Source organism: Marmota marmota, unplaced genomic scaffold, assembly GCF_001458135.2.
Source record: "Marmota marmota marmota unplaced genomic scaffold, marMar, whole genome shotgun sequence".
NCBI lineage: Eukaryota > Metazoa > Chordata > Mammalia > Rodentia > Sciuridae > Marmota > Marmota marmota.
In genome coordinates, this window is record NW_025999961.1 from 10,834,424 (window position 1) to 10,858,190 (window position 23,767).

General features: G+C 30.8%; 1 protein-coding gene across 1 annotated transcript in view; it reads left to right on the plus strand.

Annotated features, from left to right (window-relative positions):
- Cdh9 (cadherin 9) overlaps positions 1-22,526 on the plus strand; it is a 144,042-nt gene extending 121,516 nt beyond the window's left edge. The window contains exons 8-12 of the mRNA XM_015496426.2: positions 7,207-7,343; positions 7,785-7,906; positions 12,166-12,283; positions 12,372-12,623; positions 16,683-22,526. Coding sequence (XP_015351912.1) covers positions 7,207-7,343; positions 7,785-7,906; positions 12,166-12,283; positions 12,372-12,623; positions 16,683-17,170 — 1,117 coding nt within the window. The 3' untranslated portion in view covers positions 17,171-22,526. The remainder of the gene's footprint in view (positions 1-7,206; positions 7,344-7,784; positions 7,907-12,165; positions 12,284-12,371; positions 12,624-16,682) is intronic.
- Positions 22,527-23,767: the final 1,241 nt, after the last annotated feature.

Below are 23,767 nucleotides of genomic sequence, written 5' to 3' on the forward strand. Positions count from 1 at the left end.
CCTTTTTTTTTTTTTTTTGGTGTTTAGTGTGTATGGGAAATCCATCCCCTATTATTCTATTTTTGTCAAAAGAAAAATGAAAAATTATTTTAAAAATTGTCCCCGAATTGTTTAAGTGTAGCAATGCATTTTCAAAAACACAGGAAATTTTGTAGCAAATAAAACATGAAATTCTCTGTTACTCCTGTGTTACTTTACTGCCCTTCTATTAAATATTCCATTATTCAAACAATTTGTCAATCTATCTCATTTTTATATCATTGAGTCCTTTAGTCTTTGTATGTTTTAAATTCTGTGTGTTCACTTATGTTCCAAACTCAGTAATTTTTTTTATAAATAATGCACTATTATGTCAATAATACATCATTGATAAAAATTTAGATTGCTTGGAGCTTATATGTATATTATAGATTACATATAATACATATATATGAGATCACACATATATAATATATATAGATTACATATACATGTTTTGTATCAATATATGATTACACATATAGATTACATATAGAGGTTACATATATTTTGTATATATTTTAGGCATATATATATAAATAATAAATATATGTACAATCTTCACCTAAATATAATAATTTACTGAAGGTACAATTTCAAAAATAAAGTTCTGTGTCAAAAAGATCTATAGTCAAATTTGTATTCTTGTTTCACAGTGTTAAAAATTGGTTGTTACATTTTTAAGTTTATAGTCCTCCCAGAAATATTGGCCTTGGATACAGAACTCACATCCTGGAGAAAAAAACAATGAGAAATGATTTTACCAGTAAATCTAAAAAAGTGCCTTTCAAAGAAAAATATTAAAAGAACAAATTAATCTCAAATTATATTTCTTAAATTATATTGCCAATTCTGCCCCCCAAAAAGCATTATAGACTGAATGCTATTAACATGTAAATGTATGGGGGAAAAATACTTTAGAACTCCAAATATAGTATGAAGAAAAATCGGTATTAATTCAACAGTGAGTCAACAATGTAATTTGGGGCACGGGGCTGGGGATTGAACCCAGGCCCCCCCCATGAGCTAGGCAAGTGTTACATCAAAAGCCCATGTAGAAGTCTTTGCTTTCTCTAATGCAATTTAGAAAGATGACTAAATGACTATTTCCTAAATGCAAAAACAGGCTGCAATTAGCATCATGGGGATTCATATTTTTCCAGAAAATATTGGGAACTACTTCTTCCAACACTCACCCCCTGTAAATCTGTCATCAAACATATTTTCTGAAATACATCTGCTACTTGCAACATGAAATTTTTGTTACAGTTAGCAGCTGTTGTCACCTCTGCTTCACCACATTAGTTATCATGGAGTTACTTATCCCAAGTTGTAGAGTCGATTATAGCTTGACAAGGTCTGAAACAACATCATGATTCATTTCACACCTATTTTACGCTTAGTGTATTTAAAATTCAATGATTTTTTTTAAGAAATCCTTTATACTGCTGTTAAAACTAAAATAAAGTACTTATGGCAAAAATTTAGTTATGCTTCAACAAAATATATATGATTCCAATATAAACAAAAATATGTGCATAAGTGCATTCATATATAGTGGTGCTTTTATTTCAGAGGGTAACATAATAATGGTGTAACAACAATACTAAACTTAGAAAAGAATATTCTGAATTAATATAATTAACAAACGTGAAAAAAAAGTTAAACATCTCCAACAATTACAGAAATGCAAATTAAAGCTACACTGAGATTTCATCACACTTGAGTCAGAATGGAAATTCTGACAAACAACAATAAATATTGGTGAGGATGTGGGGAAAAGGGTACACTCATACATTGCTGGTTGGATTGCAAATTGGTGCAACCACTCTGGAAAGCAGTATTGGAATGGAACTAGGAATGAACAACCATTTGAGTTAGTTATCACACTCCTTGGTGTATATCCAAAGGACATAAAATCAGTATACTACAATGATATAGCCACATTAATGTTTATAGCAGCTCTTCACAAAAGCTATGCTAAGGAACCAGCCTTGTTGTCCATCAACAGATGAATGGATAAATAAAATGTGGTTTCTATACACAATAGACTGTTACTCAGCCATAAAGAAGAATGACTTTATGATATTTGCCAATAAGTAGATGGATGTAGTGACTAACATACTAAGTTAAATAAGCCAATTCCCAAAAACTAACACTTGAGTGTGGTCTCTGATACATAAATACTAACCCAAGGGAAATTAAGGGAATAGAGGTGGTGATAAGAATAAGAAAGACAGTGGAGTGAATCTGACATAACTTTCCTACATACATCTATGAATACACAACAGTGAATCTCAACATTATGTGCATCCATAAGACTGTGATCTTAATTAGAATAAGATATATTCCATGTTTTTATATAAATAAGTCAAAGTAGACTCTATAACTAAAAAGAACACATAAAAATAGAGAAAAAGAATTATAAGTAATTTCATCATATAACAAACATTCGTGTTTTTAATCATTTCATGGTTCTCAGCTATGGAAACTTCATAAGTAGAAGCTAGAATGGAAAGAGTAGATCCATATCAGGACTCTACTGACTTATTGAAAGAAGTAACATGAATCCAATAAAGGAAAAATAATGTAATGATAAGCTATTTATAGCATATTACTGATTTGGCCTCCTGTCTTAACTCAGTTTCCTTTTTACTTGTAATTTTTTTAGTAAAAAATTTCAGGTATATGATATGGGTTTGATTTTTAATGGTAGAATATGAAAATGGAAAGCAAACAAAAAATGGAATCTAGAGATTGGCTACAGGTTCAGTTCTCTTTGCTTTATTTCACTTGTTATTTGACACCCAATGGTTGGATCATCTTTCTAGAACAGGCATTCATACACCAAAAAAATTATGCTGGTGTTCTTTTGTAACTTACCGTTCAACATTCAGTGTAGGGAAATCAGAAATCAATAATGTATTACTGCTATTATAGGCCATCTGCTGGGACAGTGAGAGAGGTTTTCTTCTGTGTTAAGTGTTTATCAAGCTCTTTCTGCTGGTTTTTTGTAATCCAATGTATTTATTATTAATAGGTAAACCAGAATGTTCCTATTCTGTGTTGAAAATAGAACTTGGCTATTAAATAAAAGAAAATTACTTTGGGCTTTTGACAAATAGTAAGGCATCATGTGCACTGACGAAATTTGCTAAATATAGACCTGTATCATTAACAAAGTAAGCTATTTCTAAATTGTTAAAGTGATTTTCCTTTATGATTCTTAACTTAAAAAGCAATGTCTTTCAAGGTTAAACCTTGGAGTAGGGGCAGACAGAAACACATCCATTTTGATCCTACTAAGCTACAAGAGGGTCAAACCTTGACTTTAATACTGTTAGAATTGTTGCTTATTCCTTCCTCACAGACTGCACATGATAATCTCTAGGGAAAGTAACCATGGGGATAAAAGAAAATTTTATTTTCCTTTTTGATCTTAATGGAAACAGTAGGAAAAAAAGTTCAAGATCTATTCAGACAGAAATAGATAATGGCTGACTGTTGACCTTTCCAACAATGAAGAGACGCACCTACAGAGGATACTGTAATTGCTTCATTCCACACAAGATGTGGTCATGGGTTTTTTTTGTTTTTTTTTTTGTTTTTTTTGCTTTCCTTGTGTGCATTTCATGTTTGCTTTTACTCATAAATAGAATTTGGTGTATGTAAGGAAAATAAAGCATACTTAATATTGCAGTAATTTTCTTTGTCTTTCTCCTAAATACCTTATAATAGAGATGTGATCCCAAAGGTAAAAACAGCCCACATTGGGAACTAAATTTTAGAAATGCTGAAACTTATGGATTAAAAAACCTCAAAATTTTGTTAGCACAATTAATCAATAAAGTTTAAAAAGACACAATTCGAAATACCTGACATCTTCAACTTAGGTGTATTGGTAATGATTTTAAAAATCAGATCTACTGCAGATAAGTACGTAACAGAGAACTATTTTAAGAAATCTGATGTAGTTTTGTTTCCTTTTTTTTCTTTTATACGTTCAATGCTATATATATAGATTTCTAATTGTCCTGTGTCTCCTTAGTGTTTCCCACTCTAGAATTACAACTACTTCCTGTTAAATGATCATAAATCAAATCAGTTTTGTTTTAATTTCCAAAATTCTTATGTAGGAAAATTTCAGTGATTATTGAAAAAATGAGGAGGTTTTTCCATTTCTGTCCAAGATAGGATTCACCTCAGTTTCCCCATTGCACAGTCCTTCCAAAGGAAAAAGAGTGACTAAACTGTTCCATGAGTTAGGAATAAGGTGCACAAAGAAATCTGAGACTATAAACTTTTCCAAAATTCTACCTTTGAGATAAAACACAATATATTTTTTTCAGTGCCCCAAATACTGTCTTTGAAACAGTATTTCTGAGTTTAAAACATTCATTTAACATAGTTTAAAATAAACTAGGAAAGAAAGAACCTTTATGAACTACATTAAATGTTAAAATTATTTTCAAGATCTAGATTTTCTTTTTGGATTTCTTAAGTTCAGCAGAGCTTTTATAACAATAGATCAACTCGTGTAGCCTCTATTAAAACAACACCCCCCCCCCAAAAAAAGTAGAATTTAAATAAACATGTTTTTGTCCAACAATATTGAAATTGCCAACTTTTCATGATGTTTAGAATCTTTAAAAATGTATTATTAATATTTTTTTGGTTTTTATGGAAGAGGAGTACCAAGGACTTTACTCAGGGGTACTCAACCACTGAGCCACATCCCCAGCCCTATATTGTATTTTATTTAGAGACAGAATATCACTGATTTGCTTAGTGCCTCACTTTTGCTGAGACTGGCTTTGAACTTGTGATGTCCCTGCCTCATCCTCCTGAGCGCTGGAATTACAGGCATCCACCACCATGCCTGTATAATGTTTTTCAAAGTTAGTGCCAGAATGACTCATACAGAATTATAATTAGGTAGTTAAGTTTTCTAATATATTATAATCAAAGTGAATTCCTTTGTTAAATATCTTTAATGAGACACATATAAAAATGAGAATTGAACCAGATGCTGATTTTTATGTTTTCTGTCTTTCATGGTTGTTCTTCTGTCTTCATTCTGAGAACTTTATCCAATAGGCTGTATTTGAATGTAGGCTTTGCCCAAGATAGGATTCACCTCAGTTTGTCAAAAATGCAGAATCCCAGCTCCCATAATAGACCTACTATTGCAAATTCTAGGGTTTACTGTTGTTGCAATCTGCAGATCAAACCCAGGGCCTCATGCATACTAAGAAAGTACTTTACCAACGAGCTATACCACCAACCCATCAAATCCTGTTTTATTAAGAACTACCCATGATTCATGTGAATGATGGTGTTTGAGAAACATTCCCTTTCCTATATGGCTCCTGAAAAACTCAGAAACAGAAATCTCAAATTTTAGCTAGTCATGCATAGCAAGATTGGATCTATCTACCATCTTGAATTTAAGACAGCTCTTTAAAAAAAAATCTTTAGAGAGTGTATTAGTTTTCTGTTGCTGCAATAAGAACATATCACAACACTAACAACTTAAATAAAGAAACACAAGTTTGTTTTCTTGTAGTTCTGTGGGTCAAAATTATGGTGTGCACCTCACCAGACCATGAGTAAAGGTGTAATTGTAGACAGGACCATGTTTCTTTCCACAGACTCTAGGAGAAAATTGTTTTCTTGCCCATTCTGGTGGCTAGCAGATTTCAAATCCTTGCAGTTGTGGAGCCAGTTTGTTGTTTCATCATTGACTGTCAGTTTAAAGACTGTTCCCAGATTCTACAGGTTGCCTTCATTCCATTCCTTGTTCCTCCATCTTTGAAGCCATCCACAATAAATCTTTCCTTATCACCCCTTAATTCTCTCCTCTTTGCTTGTCTCCTCTTCCTAGACCACTTTTTTATCTTCCCTCCAGTTTCACTATTAATAGCTCTTACGATTAGTTTTTACCCATCAGCATAATTGAGAAAAATCTTCTGTATCAATGTTTTCAGCCTTAATCACACTTGCAAAGTTATTTTTGCCATGTAAAGTAACATATTCATGGGGATTAGGGTATGAAACTCTTTGGGAAAGGAGACATTATTTTGGCAACCATAAAATAAAGCTTGGGATAACATGTACCGTATTTATCCTTGATGGGAAAATCACAGAACTCTGTGGTATTTGAGATTAGATTTTTATGTGTAATAAGTTGAGGCATAGATTAGAGTAAGACCTTTTATTCACCTGAGATGTTACTTGAATAGAAAACCATTCAAGAACAATGCATTTATGATAGCCTTCTCTATATTAATATGTACTCTTTGAATACATATTCATATTGTTTTTAAATTTTAGAGTATATTTCATTTACTCAATGATATTGACTATCTGATTCAACAATACTATTATGTTTATATTAAATACTAAGATAAAATAAATGATTCAAGTGACAATAACTCACTGCACAAAAATTCATAACCATAAATAATGCCTTTAGTGTGCATACTAATACAATAGTAATATTGGAAACAATTATATAAGATTGTTTATGAGATAAAGATTCCAAGCCACATCAATGTTTATACTAGCACAAATCACAGTGGCTAAACAGTGGAACCAAACTAGGTGCACATCAGTTGATGAATGATAAAGAAAATGTAGTAAATATACACAATGGAATACTATTCCGCATTAAAATAGAATAAAATCATGATATTTGCAGGTAAATGGAGCTGGAGAATATAATGATAAGTGAAGTTAGCCAATATCAAAAATCTAAATGCCAAATGTTTTCTCTTATATAAGGATGTTGATTCATAGAGAGGTTGGTGGGGCATGGGAGTATTAGATGAACTCTAGATAGAGTAAAGAGGAGAAAGGGGAAGGGAGGAGGCATGGGGACAGGAAAGACAGTGAAATGAGATGGAGATCATTACCCTAAGTACATATATGAAGACACGAATGGTGTGACTCTACTTTGTATACAACAGGAGATATGAAAAATTATGCTCTATATGTGTAATTTGAATTGTAATGCATTCTGCTGTCATATATAACAAATTAGAATAAAAAGATTCCAGAACGTTATCAGCACTTTATATTTCATGCCTTTGTCAGATCATTGAGGAAAGTCCCTATAACTTTAAGAAATATTTGAAGAACTAATAATCTTAAAATAATGCCAGAATTTATGAGTCTCTTTTCTGCCAGATACTCTGTTGATCGGAATACTGATATGGACCGAATTTTTAGTATCCACTCAGAAAATGGCTCTATTTTCACTCTGAAGCCTCTTGACCGGGAATCATCCCCTTGGCACAACATCACTATTACAGCCACAGAAATAAGTAAGTTGTCAACACATCTATCTGAATGCATTATCTTTTACCAAAGTGATCAGGTAATGGCTTAAGTTGACTCTTTCTCTCCTGTAGAATGGCTACATTGTGAGAAATATTTTAGAGAAATTATTTCAAAAGTTTGGGGTTTAAGGATTATTGAATCACTCATTTATTTAAAATTTTATTTTTTATAATTTAGAGTAGGATAGAAACATAATCTAATCTAATAAAAATTATTAACCAATCTATAAAAATAGAGTACTACATTCTTAGTGATATTTCATCTTATTATTGTGCTTTCCCTGTGGACCATGTTGATGTATTCATCAGCATAAGCTAAGAAAGTGAATACCCCAGAACTGATCTGTTGCTAAGCTACAAATGGGCAAGTGGTTTTAGTTCTTCTCTGTAAATGAGCCTGAAATCTTACACATGTTCTTATTGCAGATAATCCAAAACAAAGTAGCCATATTCCAGTCTTCATCAGAATTCTGGATATTAATGATCATGCTCCGGAATTTGCCATGTATTATGAAACATTTGTTTGTGAAAATGCAAAACCTGGGCAGGTAAATGAAATTATTACAAATTTAAAATATTTTTTTTCTTTATGAAGGCAGATGACATTAATTTATTTGTAATATTTTTTTCATGCCACTCTGTTCCTAGTTCCTTATTTACTTCTGTTTGATCTAACCAAATTTATTTTTTAAACTCATTTTTATTGTCAATCTAATAGAATATAATAGTGAAAATTTATACATCAGGCATATAATAAATATCATGTATTGCCGCAGTCCGGCTCCAGCAAAATAACCCGGGGGTGACAAACAACTTGTGTACATTGATACAGCAGGAGTAGGAGCCGTTTATTGTAGGACAGGAGGGGTATATATACATTCCACACAGCTTATCTTAATTAACGTAAACTAGATATAGCAGTCAACCAATAAGGAATCTCCACACGTAATGGCTCGCTGGTGTTACTTCACAAACCACTCCCTCTGGCAAAATGCCAGGCACCATCTTGACTTGTTTACAGACTCTAACCATATATATATATATACAAAGTTCATATTTGGATTCATAATTAGGCTGAGTTATATACATTAAAGTATGGAGGTACATTATTAGATAAATGTGAAGTATAAAAATAAAAATTTTCTCTTTTAACTAGAATAATGATAAATATTTTTATTACATTTTTCTAATTTAAATAGCTCAATCAGGAGTTTTTGTTTTGATCTAAATGATATTTGTGATTTATAATTTTCTATTATAAAATATGAATTATATTTATAATTTTCATTAATAAAAATTGTTAATGACTTGTAAATTCCAATTACAAAGTAATGTTTCAAATATATCTAAAGTAATTTAAAGAAATGCACAATATGCCCAATTTTTATTCAAACAGAATTTTCTAAGAACACCAACTCTGTATCTACCTATCTATCTACATGTATATTTAAAGAGTTATTCAGTTACTTCTTTAAGGCAAAAATATGTAGATGGTAAGAATCATCGACAATTTCACCATGTCCATTTAAGAAAATAAAATGGAAAACACTCATTTTTTTATTTCAATTGAGATTTTTAAATGTTTGTGCCCCTCCCCCCAATTCATTCACATGTTGCAGTTGTGAATTTGGAGAAAGGGTCTCCAAGGTAATAATTAAGGTTAGTTGGGGTCATGAGAAATGTTGATCTGATATAACAAGTGCTCTTATGAGGAGCCATACCAGGGATCTCATGTTTTCTCTTTCTCTCTGAGCTCACGAACCCAGGAAATGCCATGTGAATACTCAAAGAAAAGACAGCAAAACATAAGGCAGGAGGACAGTTCTCACAAGAAGCCAACCATGTTGGCAAGCTGATCTCCAACTTCTAGCTTTAAGAACTGTGAGAAAACACATTTCTTTTGTATAAGCCACAGTCTGTAGCATTTTGTTACAGCATCCTGGCTAGGATGAAACTACTTTCCAACTTCCACATACACTCAAAAATTACAATGGAAGCCAGGCATGGTAGCCTCTGCCTATAATCAAAGCTAATCATAGCTATTATCCTAGCTACTCCTCCTAGGATTCTGAATTTGAGGCTAGTCTTGGTAGCATAATAAGATGTCTCAAAAATAAATAAATAAGGCGAAGTGGTTATTTTTTTTCTTTTTTGATTCACATAGATTTATTACATGCTTATTTCAGTTCAAAAACATTTTTCTTTTTCCACTTTGGTACATGATAATGGCCACGTTCTCAGTTCAGTAATAATTACTGTTATTTGATGTTTATTTTTTTATAGCATGGCCACACATTAGTAAACTTACTAAACTATTTTTCTACTAATGGACATTTACTTAATCAATAAGATCTTATTCTTTCAGAGAGCATCATAATGAGCACTAGAGTACATTATGTATTTTTACTTACTGGTATAATTTTCCTTTGTTATAAGCTTTGAAGTATGAATGATTAATCTATAAATATTAATAGATGCTGCCAAATATTTTCAAATATTATTTAAGGGATTCTTCTGACAGTTATGATTGCCTATTTACTTGGATTACTCTAGATTTTAAATGTCTGTGAACTTCTAAATATCTCATGAGAGTTTAGTATAAATTTCTTCAAACTCATTTAAGCTGAATGTTTTCATAAATGTATGCTTTTTTTTAAATCTTCACACTTGTATCAGGTTCCTGGAGTTGCCATGAAAAATTACCACATACTAGATGATTAGAAACCATGGAATAATTTTTCTCATAATTCTAGAGATTAAATGTCCAATATTGATCTGTCACCAGTCTATGCTCTCTCTGAAGGTTTTAGGTAGGATCCTTCCTTAACTTCCAAGCTTCTTGTGGTTGCCATGATGTTGTGACATTCCTTGGAGTGTGGACTTCCAATCTCAACCTCTATCATTACATTGTATTCTTTAAAAAAAAATTAACTGTAGTTGGACACAATATCTTTATTTATTTTTATGCGGTGCTGAGGATTGAACCCAATGCCTCACAGGTGCAAGGTGGGCTCTCTACCAATGAGCTACAGCCCCAGCCCTACATTGCATTATTGATGTAAATCTTTCTGTATTCAAAATTGTCTGTTTTTATGATGACTCCTGTCATTGAATTAGAGCTCTCACTCATACAGTAAGATTTAATTTTTACTTGATAATATCTGCAGAAAAGTTTGTTCCAATTGTGATCATATTTATAGGTAATATGATTTAGGACTGGAATTTATCTTTTGGGGACCACAAATGAACCTACCTGAATCAGTAGGTGTTCTTTACTCATTTATATATTATTGTGCTATATTTTATTGATTCATATGAATTACTGATACAATGTATACTAAAATTAGATACAAAGTATGATTGATAATAATTATAATTATTTAATATATATTCTTACTGTTTCATTAAATCAACAAAGATAAAAATAAAACATAGTTCCTAAAATATAAAGCCCATCAAATCATTTGAAGAACATAAGTCATGCAATTAAAGGACCAAGATTTTTTAATGATTAAGAATAGTTCTACAAATAAGATTTATTATTATTATTCAGGATCAGGAGGTTGAGCAATAATATTAAATATTTTGTGATTTTTTAAAATATTGTGCTTCAATTTTCTAAGGGAAAAAGATTATTAATTTTGTATTAACAATTGTGCACTTTCAGAAGCCTCATACAAAGAAACACAAAGTCACATGTTAATCTATCAATAAAATGAATGAACTCATATGTAATATGAAGTTAAAGTAGAAGAGTATTGGCTAGGAGTTGTAGATGGTATGGCTATAATAGGTACACAAAAACCAAAAATGTTTAAAATTATTGTGAAATTCAATAATTGTTCACCACAGAATATTGGACTAGTATACCTGGAAATGGCACAACTGTTTATTTTTCTAGAAGAGAAAACTGAAAGTAAGCATAATTACGTGACTTTAATTTCATATCACACAGATGGCAGAACCAGAACAAGGAAAACAGAACATTGATATGTAGCTTGGTGCCTTTTGTGTTATGAAGTTCTCAATTGGATTTTTCCTCCCAAACTAGTGCTTGCTGCTCCATCTTCCTTTATGCCACACTTCAGAATTATTATGTGCTCAGCAAAGAGGGTCCTAATTTTGCAACTTCCACAATGATTTCACAATACTTGAGAAGCATTTTTTTATGAATTTATCTTTACAAACAACATTAAAAGAAAGGCAAGCAATCTGAATTAAATATGCAATATGTTGCAATAATGCACATAGCTGTAAAATCTTTTTCTTTATGATAGTATGCGATGAAGAGTTCACTTGTCTGGAAACATATTAATAGTATTCTTGATTTGAAATTGTGGTAAAAAGTTATATTTTTAAAAGGAATCTTGTATGATTTCTTCCTTTGAGAAAACATTTTCTAGTGGACGAAAGGGGTTAGGAACCAAATACTAATAAAATAGGCTGGTGCTTTACAAGACGACAAAAGAGGATACTTATTGAACTGATCACATGTTTGTTTGTTTGATTTTTTTTAAGTTCATTGTTTCAGTGGCAAGGAAACAGATGATGAATCCTTGAGAAGCACTGACAAGTAATAACGATAGAGATAAACATTTTTATTTATTAATTAAATATTATCTTGGACAAAACCTTTACAAAACACCTTGGCATGGTTTACTAAAAAAGACTTTTTTTGTTTCTTAAGTTTAGTGACAAACTCAAAATTCAAAGCATGAAAGCATGGACTTAAAATATTTTTTTAATTAAAAAAGATGGCTACTTTTAGTTTTGTTTTGTTAAATATATGCATTTGTTTTGCTTTCAGCTGATTCAGACTGTCAGTGTTATGGACAAAGATGACCCTCCACGAGGCCACAAATTCTTCTTTGAGCCAGTACCAGAATTTCCTCTCAATCCAAACTTCACCATTGTAGACAATAAAGGTAATAGAAAAAATTTTAAAAAGAAAAATTTTGAAACCTTAAGATGGAAAACTACAAAAGTGTGAAATATTTTCAATTTCTCCCCCAGATAATACAGCAGGAATTATGACTCGCAAAGATGGGTACAGCCGCAACAAAATGAGCACCTACCTACTGCCAATTTTAATTTTTGACAATGATTATCCTATTCAAAGCAGCACTGGCACACTCACTATTCGGGTGTGTGCCTGTGACAATCAAGGGAACATGCAATCCTGCAACGCAGCGGCCTTGGTCCTCTCAGCGGGCCTGAGCACAGGAGCTCTTATCGCCATCCTGCTGTGTGTCCTCATACTTCTCAGTAAGCTATGCCCCTCGCAATGCTCAGTGAACCCATAATTCTCTCCTTCATTGTCCAGGAATTGTGCACAAAGTAACACTCTCCTCCAGAGCTAATGGTGAAGCATCTTAACATTTATCAAAATTAGCTTTTCCATGAGAAAAAAAAAAAGTAATTCTAGCTTTTATCTGTGTGGTTAGTTTAAGTTTTCTAGAGGTCAATAACAGAGAAAGTTCTTGGGAGGGAAATGGGATAAATTATGTTATTTGCGGGTATCTATGTTACAATGTACTCATAAAAAAACAGTAAAAAACACAAATATAAAACAAATGCTACATACATATTTTTACAACATTTTATGGCATTAACTGTTATTTCTCTGATTATGGTTACTTTGCAAAGGGCATTTGATTTAATAAGCTGATCTAATCGTTGTATCAACTTCATCAGGTAAAACGTTTATACTTCTACTGAATGGTTATGTAACATGCCAAAATCACTCTTCAGAAAGTGTTTTTATACTGGCATTAAAATAGTTGAGTCTATTTTAGAATACTCTTTTCTATTATTTTCAAAACTGAAGATTGTTTTATCTTTACAAATAATATTACTAACAAATATTTATACTTATATTTATATATGCCAACAAATACATACATATTATCTATATAGATATAGATATACATATACATACATACGTACCCACACAATTGGCAAATTTATAAAAGTTGTCAAAATAGAACATTTTCCTCATAATACTTTCTATATATAGATGCAATGCACCAAATTAAAAAGTTAAATTTCAGTTTTTAAATATCACTGTGACCCTGTGGTATACTTACCCTGCAATGTTTTCTAAATAAATTTGTGCTTCCAGTAGCAAATGTTTTATTTGAGCATACACTAACGGTACAACAATTTAATTCAATTAAACAGTTGTTTCACTGCAAAACACTCCAAAAAATTATTTCCATCAAATGTTCATCCAAAATTTTTATGCGTAGGGCAAGAGAGAAAGCCAAATTTATATTCTAATGCTCATATATGCTGGCTTCTTTTCATTGCAAATCCTTTCAAGCTATCTGGATGAAATCCCTTTGGCCAGATATCCTTGCAGGACTTCACTGGGGGATTGATGAAAGTGAGGAGAAAACATTTGTCTCAGTTAAGATGATCCAAATATCTAGAAAAAAAAAATTCTCCAAGATGAGAACACAGGCACTACCACCATAACCATGAGCAGTTCCCATCCTCACCTGCTGCTAGAAAGTTCAGGTCCTCTATAAAATATTTTTGAAGCCCTGTGGAGATTTAAATTTGGTTTACCCTTTTAGCTCTTACTGATTTTATAGCTTAGACAGTTCTACTTTCCTAATTTAAAATAAAGTAAATATATGTATATTGCAATTTATAAAATTTCTATATTAATGTAGTACACACACAAAGATATTTATGCACATATGATAGAACAAAACATCCACCAAATATTCTGATATTCAAATACAATCATTTAAAACATTTTTAAAAAATTTTTGCTATGCAGAAATCCTACAAAGTTTTTATTATTATTCTGAAAAAAAAAGAATCTGTCACCATTCTTTCTGGAGAAATATAGAAGACACATATTTATTTTTCACCTTCCCAATATATTACTTAAATATGGAATGATTTTGTATCATTTAGTTAAAATTGCTTGTAATGCAGGTTTCATTATCAAAATTACTAAAACATTCTTGCTGTTATTTCAAGTCTTTATAGTAATGGCCAGACATAGTTACTGCATTTCTATAGTTAAAAGTTAGCACTTTGTAAGACAGAATGGGAAATATTTCACATCTGTGCTGATAATTTTGAAGAAATGCAGTCCTTAGTTTCTCTCTATGCTGGTGGGGGCATGATTAAAACTTTAGGGCAGAGCTTTATAAAAGTTTTCATTCCCAGTACCACTTTGACAGTCTGATGAATCTTTTTAATTTTTTCATAACAGTTTAAATAGTTGAGACCTTTGGGATGTAGCTCAGTAGTAGAGTGCTTGCCTGGCATGCTTGAGGCCCTGGGTTCAATTCACAGTACTGCAAATAAGTGAATCTATAAATATATAACTTTATAAGAATGAATCGGAAGAAAATAAGATGTCTAACTAAATTCAAGAAACAAGCAAAAATCAGAATTTGTTTGCTTATTGAATTATTCCTTTGTAGAGAAAGTTTAAATATAGTTTGAGGATAGCTGTCATACTTGAAATGCAATATAAAGTATCTGTGATTTCTATTGGTTTAATAGTCACAAACGCTGCTACTATAATTTTGAATATTATTTACTATGGTAAGAAAGGAAAAAAATGCTAAATTACAGTTTCAGCTTACTAAAAGTGTTCAAACATTTTTCACTGTTCTTTATCCTAGCTTCTCTGAATTCCAATTCCATATCCTTAATTATTAACTTTAATATAGGAAATGAAGAAAATAAATTTTTTTCTGCCAAAGGAGAAAAAGAAAACTATAAAATTTCTCTCAAATCTACTTACAAATTTTAGTAGACATTTATAGGTAAACTTTAAGATAAATTTACTATATGCTTATTATGCTATTTACCAAAATTAAAGAAATTTAAAATTATCCTTAAATATTAAAATTAGAAAGAACTGTTTTTTTTTTTTTCCTAGTTATGGCTCAATTTGATGGATGTTAGATCTATTTGGGACTCAATTAATCTTATGTTATCCTTTAATAGGAGCAAATACAGATATATCTCATTTTTACAAAATAATTATTTTTTAAAAATGTCTCCAAGATGATCCTGAACTCAACACCTGAAGCTCTTTCTGATGAGGTTAACTTAAGATGCTTCTAATTATTTTTATAAAAGTCTATTAATTAGGAAGAGCAAAGGAAAGCATGCTGGCCAATATAAAAATGACATTGGACAGGAGGCCTTTATATTAACAAAGAATGGTAATTTTTAAGAAAATATTTTCTTATACAATGAAACATAAATAATTTTGTCAATATATTTAACTGCTCTCAACTAAAGTAAATGTAGCTGTTATTTCTCTGAAGTAATATTTAAATGTTTTGGAGAAGTTTTCTTTCATTAGTTCTTGTGTAACTTATATGTAAAATTACAAAGTTGGTCTCTTTACAATAGAAGATATATATTTTGGAAATCACAAGGAGTTTTTTGTTTTCTTAAAATGAATTTTATTGACTACAGCATATATTTGTTGAGAAAGAGTCATTGTCAAACAAATAAATAACAATTTAAGTACAAGTTCTCTTGCTATAAATAATACAGTATACTATATGAGGAAGTCCACAGTTAACTTTAAAGCAAAAGTATGTAAATAATAACAACATACAAGTAGAGAGAATACTATTAACAATTTAGTCTCAAAGTTTAAATGCAACTCCTTAAAAATCATGGAAGTCCTTGCTCAAGATAATATTTAAGCTGTCATGATAATATTTAAGATAGGTACAAGTTAAAGATATGCTTGAGCTTAACTATTGTAATGTAGCAGTTGGAATTTATTTCAAATTTTGAGCAGACATTCAAAACCAGACCAATTAAAGATTTAGTAAAATGGCCCAATTTGGAATAGGATTAAATCAGTAGTTCATACATATTAATGTTCTTATGTGTGTTTATAAACACACACATAATATAAGACTATAATGCAAATATAAGCATATATTCATCTATAGATGAGTAAATGATTTGTATATATTGCCTTGGGTCATTGAGAAAATATTCAATAGCTGCAAAAATTCTCTTGAGATAAAAGCAACTGGTGCTTCAACATGTCTGTATTTGGAATCATATGTGCATTCTCAAGGAGTGATGTGTCAGATTAAACAATATTTTTTCAATATCAGAGGCCCATAGACCTTAAAAATGAATTGACCTTGTATTATCTGCTTTTTATCAATGTACTGCATCCATTCATTGGCCCAAGGCACTCTGTGCTTGTACAGGATACTCCTCCTGCCAATCAGTCTCACAAACTTCCACACACTGAAGTATGCATGCTGTTTTACCTCGCATCATGAAACCTCACTATTTTCTCATGTTTTTAAATAGTTTTAGTCGTGCTGTTTGCTGCATTGAAGAGACAAAGAAAAAAGGAACCTCTCATAATTTCAAAGGATGATGTCCGCGACAATATTGTGACGTACAATGACGAAGGCGGTGGGGAAGAAGATACACAGGCTTTTGACATTGGCACATTAAGGAATCCGGAAGCAAGAGAAGACAGTAAACTTAGAAGAGATGTAATGCCTGAAACTATTTTTCAGATAAGGAGGACTATACCCCTATGGGAAAATATTGATGTACAAGATTTTATCCATCGAAGATTAAAAGAAAACGACTCAGACCCAAGTGCACCTCCTTATGATTCACTGGCAACGTATGCCTATGAAGGGAATGATTCCATAGCAGATTCACTCAGTTCCTTAGAATCTCTCACAGCTGATTGTAACCAGGATTATGATTACCTCAGCGACTGGGGTCCTCGTTTTAAAAAACTGGCTGATATGTATGGGGGTGATGAAAGTGACCGAGACTAAGCATATTACTTAATATTAGTGGAACTATCTTCGTTACTAGAATGAGTGGCCTGCATTCTCCTCCTTGGAGGAATTTTTTCAAAAATTGAAATTACAAACAATACGTAGGTGTTGTCTTAGTAAGGGTTTGCTTAACCAGTAAGTTTCCGTGAATGAATATGAATGATATAGATTTTAAAACAGTAATAATAACCAGTTCACCCTCTTTGCCTAATAACCTTGGAAGGAAATTATATCACATTAATAATCAATAAAAATATTTAAAAGGCTTTTTGTGCCTTTTCTTAGGTATAAAACTTTATAAATGCTTTCTTAACTGATTTTCAGTCACCTTTACTATTAAATTAAACATTGTGCAACTGCTTTGTAAAATAATATAGAAAATATATATCGCTGATGAAATAGGAATGACTACTACTGCCAAATTTATTTAGTTGAAGAATGTCTTTGTGTTAATTCATTCATATTTTTATAAATGTATATTTATATTTTTGTATTTTTGAAATAAACTAGTATTTATAAAAAATTAATTTCATTTTATTTAATCCATAGAGGCAGTCTGATCTCACTTAAGACATGAATGCTTTACATCTTTAAGTGTAAAGTATGATTTACTCAGGGAAAAAGCAGTTAAGAAGTTACTGCTTGGAATTTGGTACTAAAGTGAGGTGGAATTATAAATGATCTTTGGTACGAATTGTTATTTGTTGTTTTAATTACTTAAATATTGACAAATGTTTATTGAACCACTGAAGTCTATGCATGGAAGAATATGAGATACTTTGGAAATATAAAGTATTATATATACATATATATATATACACACACAAATATATAGTTGTGGATAATAAATTAAGTTTTTTTCAAGTCTTTATCAACCATTGGATTGTATTTATAGTAAATGAAATGTCAGTGATCTTATGTAGAAGAGAAAAACCTTAATCTCTCTTCTTTGTTTTTGTTGTTTTTTTTGGGGGGGGGCTTTGATTGAATAATTCATGAAATACTTGGTGAGTCTGGGGTAATAATTCAAAATTAATATTGACAAACTATAGGGTGTTTAAAAATTAATTATTTTACTGTTGCTAAGAGTTATGTATTTGAGGGAATATTGAAAGAGCTAAGGACTTGTAGAAATAAAATCTAAAAGGATCTTACGGTGCTTAATAAAGGTTAAGATTGTCTAAAGAACCAAATATAGGCACACTAAGACATAGGCAGGAAGAAGGAAAAGGTTCCTGCATGAAAATCATTTGCAAATCTTTGAAAGACTGCCATGCAGAAAACTTGACCTTGTATTATCTGCTTTTGATCAATGTACTGACTTCACCAGCATGTAAAACCTAAATCAAAATAGTCACAGGGAGACTACACGCTATCTATTTTCTCTGGCAAATATTATTTGTTTTCTTTAATTATTCATCTTTTAAGGAGCACATGCCAGACAATGGTAATTCACAGGTGGAATTAATAAGGGAGAAATTGACAATTGACTCTTCTGTTGTCAAGGCTGAAAATAGTAAATATTTCACAAATTGCAAGCAGATAGGTATGTGTTATTATGTAACTCTTTTGGAAAATTTCTGAAGACTAACTCAATAACTTCATTAGCAACAGCTACTACACACTAAACAGTCAACTTAATGTTTAAATTATTATGAGCACCACAATAAACCAGGGTACCTTCAAGTTGTAGACTTAAATTGCTTTGAAATAGTCACATTGATACCAGATAGAATAAGACAGAGCAAATTTTAAACTTGATATTTTAGCAATGTTAATTCAACTACCATTTTTTGTGTCAATTAACTTATGAGTTAGTATCAGAGTTTTCTCTTTCCTTGATTATGAAATTACCAATATATCATTTATAAAAAGAAAGTACCTAACAGATTTTATATTTAATATACTTAGCAGATGCTCTAATCAGAATTTGATTTAATTAAATAAATTACCAGATCTAACTCTAGCATTTCCTAGAATTTTTCAAAGATGTTCAGAATTTCTTTAGCAAGAAAGACGAATTTAAGAGACAGAAGGACAAGGTTTTAGTATTCTCATGCTGATGAACTAAAGAGAAATTATTAAATTTCTCCAGAAAATACACATAATAAGTTTCACTATGCGTGGTATAAATAATTTTATGTCACTAAATGCACGCAATATATCCAGTAATATGATTTTTTTTATCACTGGATTTCCATGGACTGTGTACTTGTTAAATTGAAGCATATTTATTCCTTATCTTTACTTACTTGTTAAATAAAACAATTAATTAGCTTTGAATATGTAAACGTAAGATAAATTTAAAATAATTTGAATAGTTTCTACCAGATATAATTAAAACATTATTTCACTATTTTATTTAGAATGTTCAATAATTTTCAGAAAAAAAAATGTATTATATCTGGGTATGCTTCCATGTGAATCAATTATCTACATTATTTGAACTTTTATATTCAGAGCAAACATTATTCGTTCATTGTTGCTCTCAGACATATAGACTAGATCCCAATAACTTAGATATCACCCTTATATAAGTAAATAAAATGGCATAACAATTAAAAAGCAAGCAAACAAATAAGAAAAAGAGTGACAGTGACTCCTAAGCACTAAGGTGGATGTTGACCACTCTTCCCTTGTTTTAAGTAAAACTGACTTTTCAGGATCCTTTATTATTTTGATGATTCTTTTATTTTACTTGGTCTTCTTAGCTGGTTCCTTCTCTTTTTTTTCAGTATCTTGAAGTGTTTCTGACCCTAGTCTTTTTCTTTGGTGTTTCGATTCTGGCCCTTAGTCATCAGATGCAGTCTCCCAGTTATCATTTACATCTATATCTATATCTATAGTTCAACTGAGATATACATCATTCAGTTTGGAGCTCTCAAATTTACACTTCCCTTCTTCACCTCCTTCTAGTAAAGCATATATACAAATAGCTATTCCACATTTCAAATAAACATTTAAAAATTAATGTGTCCAGACTTTAGCTTCTAATCATCACATCTATATTTTCTGTACCGTCACCCTGACCCACAACAATTATACATGTCTAGTCGATGGCAGCTCACATGATGAGAATTCTATGATAATTACCCAGAGCAAAGGAATTGGGTTATCTTTTTCATGCATTCTGTTCTCACCCACAGTGACTTTTGATCGCATCTGCTACCAGAAAGCTAATACTATTATCTAGCTTATTGCAATATTAAGAACTCATTCTTACCAGCTGTGCCCCTACCATCTATTTTAGTTTACACATATGTATACATACATATATTTATTTATTTATATTTTTATTTAATTAGGAAAGTCTGAGCATCTCATTTCTCTATAAAAACTTGTAAGTTGTTCATTTGCAGTGTAAGTCTTCACAATAGTCTCTAAGGACCTATCAGATTAGGTTTGCATTACCTCTCTGATCTCACTTCTATTTCATTAACTCATTTCATCTCAGATATTCTGAGCTCCTCAAAAATGCCAAAGGACAAATGCTATTGCACAGTTTGATCATTCTCCTTGGAACAATCTTTCTGAAGCTATTTCTGAAATTAACTTTCTAGTTATTTTAAATTCATTTTCAAATTACAGGTTTTTAATGAGGACTGTGTGAGACAGTCTATTTAAAATTGCAAACTCATACCCCATTGCCCCTTTCTCATTTTTAAAAGTAAATATTATGCAAAGTACATATCATGATTTAACATAACATATGTTTTTCATTTAAATTTTTGGTTTGTCTATGTCTATCAGAAAACTTAGTCCTTTGGGGCAATAATTTCATAAAATTTATACATTAAAAACCTCAAAAATGTCTAAATTAGTGTCTCCTATCTTATTGAAATGCAGCAAATATCTGTAAAACGTTTAATAAAAAACTCAAATTTTTTATTGGATAAGATACTGCAAATAGGAGACATAAAATAAAACAACTGAACAAGACAACACAATGTTCATAATAACCTAAATTGTTAAATCAGAAACGTATATTTTTTCAAAAACAGCTTCACTCATTTAATATTTCCTTCAATAGTTTTACCTTCTAAAATAATATAGTAATGGAATTTTACAGGGTTTCAGACAATCTATCCCACTTGCTGAATCCAAATACCAGCCAATGCAAAGAAAGGATGAAATAAACAGTCTTCTTTTCTTCTTTTCAGCAAATGTAATTACTGTTACAATGGGCTTGTCATTGGACTGTCCTGGCTATTGTCTTGTACATGGGTAATAGAATATGGGTTCTGGAAAATGAACAAGTCCAAAGGAAAATACATATTTTATTTTTTAAAAAACATTTGGGGGCAATCACTTATATGAAGTAGAAACATCAGCTGTTGAAATTTAAAATCTATGTGGACAAAATAGCACCTTGGAAATACTAGGCCTCATCTCATTTACAGTCATTTTTTAAATAGAATTTTGTTAATGTAAACATGTTAAAAAGTATAAGTTACCATATTGTTTCTAGCACTAAAATTTAGGACACTTTATCTATAAATCATTTATTTTATATTTTCTTGAAGAATCTACTAATGAGGTTAAGCATTTTTTTTCTATATGCATGTCCCACACAAGGAACTATAATTTTCTAGTTAATTTCTCTGACACTTTTCTTTAGATATGTTATTTTCTCATTATTTCTAACAAATAAATTATTTTTCATAAATAAGAAACTTGTTTTTTCATGATAATAAATTTCAGTGAACTATAATTATCTATGCTAAAATTTATGGTTTCTCTGCTGTAGTTTGTTTTGTTTTCTGTGTGTTCTTAGTACTCATTCCATACCAAATCCTATGTCATTTATTTTACCTCCTCTCTAGCATTTCAGGCACAAAGAAGTATACATTCTTGAAGTATATATCCTTAGTTGACCTACCTACTTCAATCTGAGCAGGACAGTGGTCTTTCATGCTGGTGCTAAGTTTTCATCCTGCTATCAATTCCCACCATCAGCTTGGGGACTCCCATGATCTATCTCTTCTTCAGGGCTGGAATCCTGAGCCCCAACTCCCATACCAGCAGTTTCTGTTTTCTTTCCTTGTTTCTCCTCTTGACTTAATATAGGTGGGGTATTCCTTAAAATAGTTGAAAATAGTTGAAGCAAAAAGTTTTTAAGATTTTGAAGTTTTTCCAATTTTGCAATATCTACATAAATTTTGCTGTTTAAGTGTCCCTAATTCAAAAATTTTAAATCCAAAATGCTATAAATATGAAATTTTCAACACTCAAAAATGTTGGAGATTTCAGATTTTCAACCTGAGTAATATAATTCACACTTCACATATTTAAGATGATGTTATTGTTTATTTTTCTGTAGAAATTCCATTACATTTTAACTGAATAATTCCTTGATAATTATTGGATCTTTTTGCTCTGACTATATTGGCTACCCTGATGTTTCAATTGTAAAGAATATATTTTAATTCTTTGATGACTACAAATTTCTTTGTAATTATTTACATGCACTATTTCATAATTTATGTTATTTGCTTGCTCTTGGTAAGTATTAGGCATTTAACTTTGTAACTTCTATTACATAAAAATAACAAGAATTTTTAAAAATGTATTGAATGCTATTACCAATAAAAATCTCAATATTTTAATTATTTTCAATTCAATACATTATTCTTATTTATGCTATTCAAAAAAACCCTCATATGTAGAAATTATAAGGAAATATATTTTCAAGTAAATATACTTGGGAGAGAAATGTAAATATGCAGATTTGTTTTTCTCCTATTTATTTTTATCATATTAATATAATACTACTTTTCAGTACTCAACATTTCAAGATCCTTTGTCCTAAACATGAAATTTCATTGATAGAGTCTTAACAAGTGAATGAGTAATTTATTCAATAATGTTTTTTAAAAAAAAATTTTATTCATTGTTGATGAATTTTTAAATTGTATTTATTTTTGAGTAGGTGGTGCTGAGAATCAAACCCAGTGCATCACACATTCTAGGCGAGCGCTCTACCACTGAGCAACACCTCCAGACCAATATTCAATAATTTTATAAATCTTTATTAAGTGCTAGTATTATAAAAATGATGTGAGAATTAGAGTTAAATTCAGCAAAACAAATAAACACAATTAGCTAAAATTAAAGTTGTATTTTATGTGTATATACGGTACATATACGTGTGTGTATAGTAATTAGGGCTTAGAAAAGATATGAAGATTAACCAACAAAAATTACTATTTTTTTGCTTCACATTTCTTTCATCAAGATGTTATATATTTAAAATATAATTGGTTGTAGGTTACTATATTTGTAAAAATCTGAGTCATCTTTGAATAAAAAAATATGATAAGAAAATTTAAGGGCTGGGGATGTGGCTCAAGTGGTAGCGTGCTCACCTGGCATGCGTGCGGCCTGGGTTCGATCCTCAGCACCACATACAAACAAAGATGTTGTGTCTGCCGAAAACTAAAAAAAAAAATAAATATTAAAATTCTCTCTCTCTCTCTCTCTCTCTCTCTCTTTAAAAAAAAAGAAAACTTAAACTGGTTAAACTTTCTGGGTTGAATTCTTTGTTAATTTTAATATATAACAATGTCACAATGTACTGAAGGATCTGACTCCATT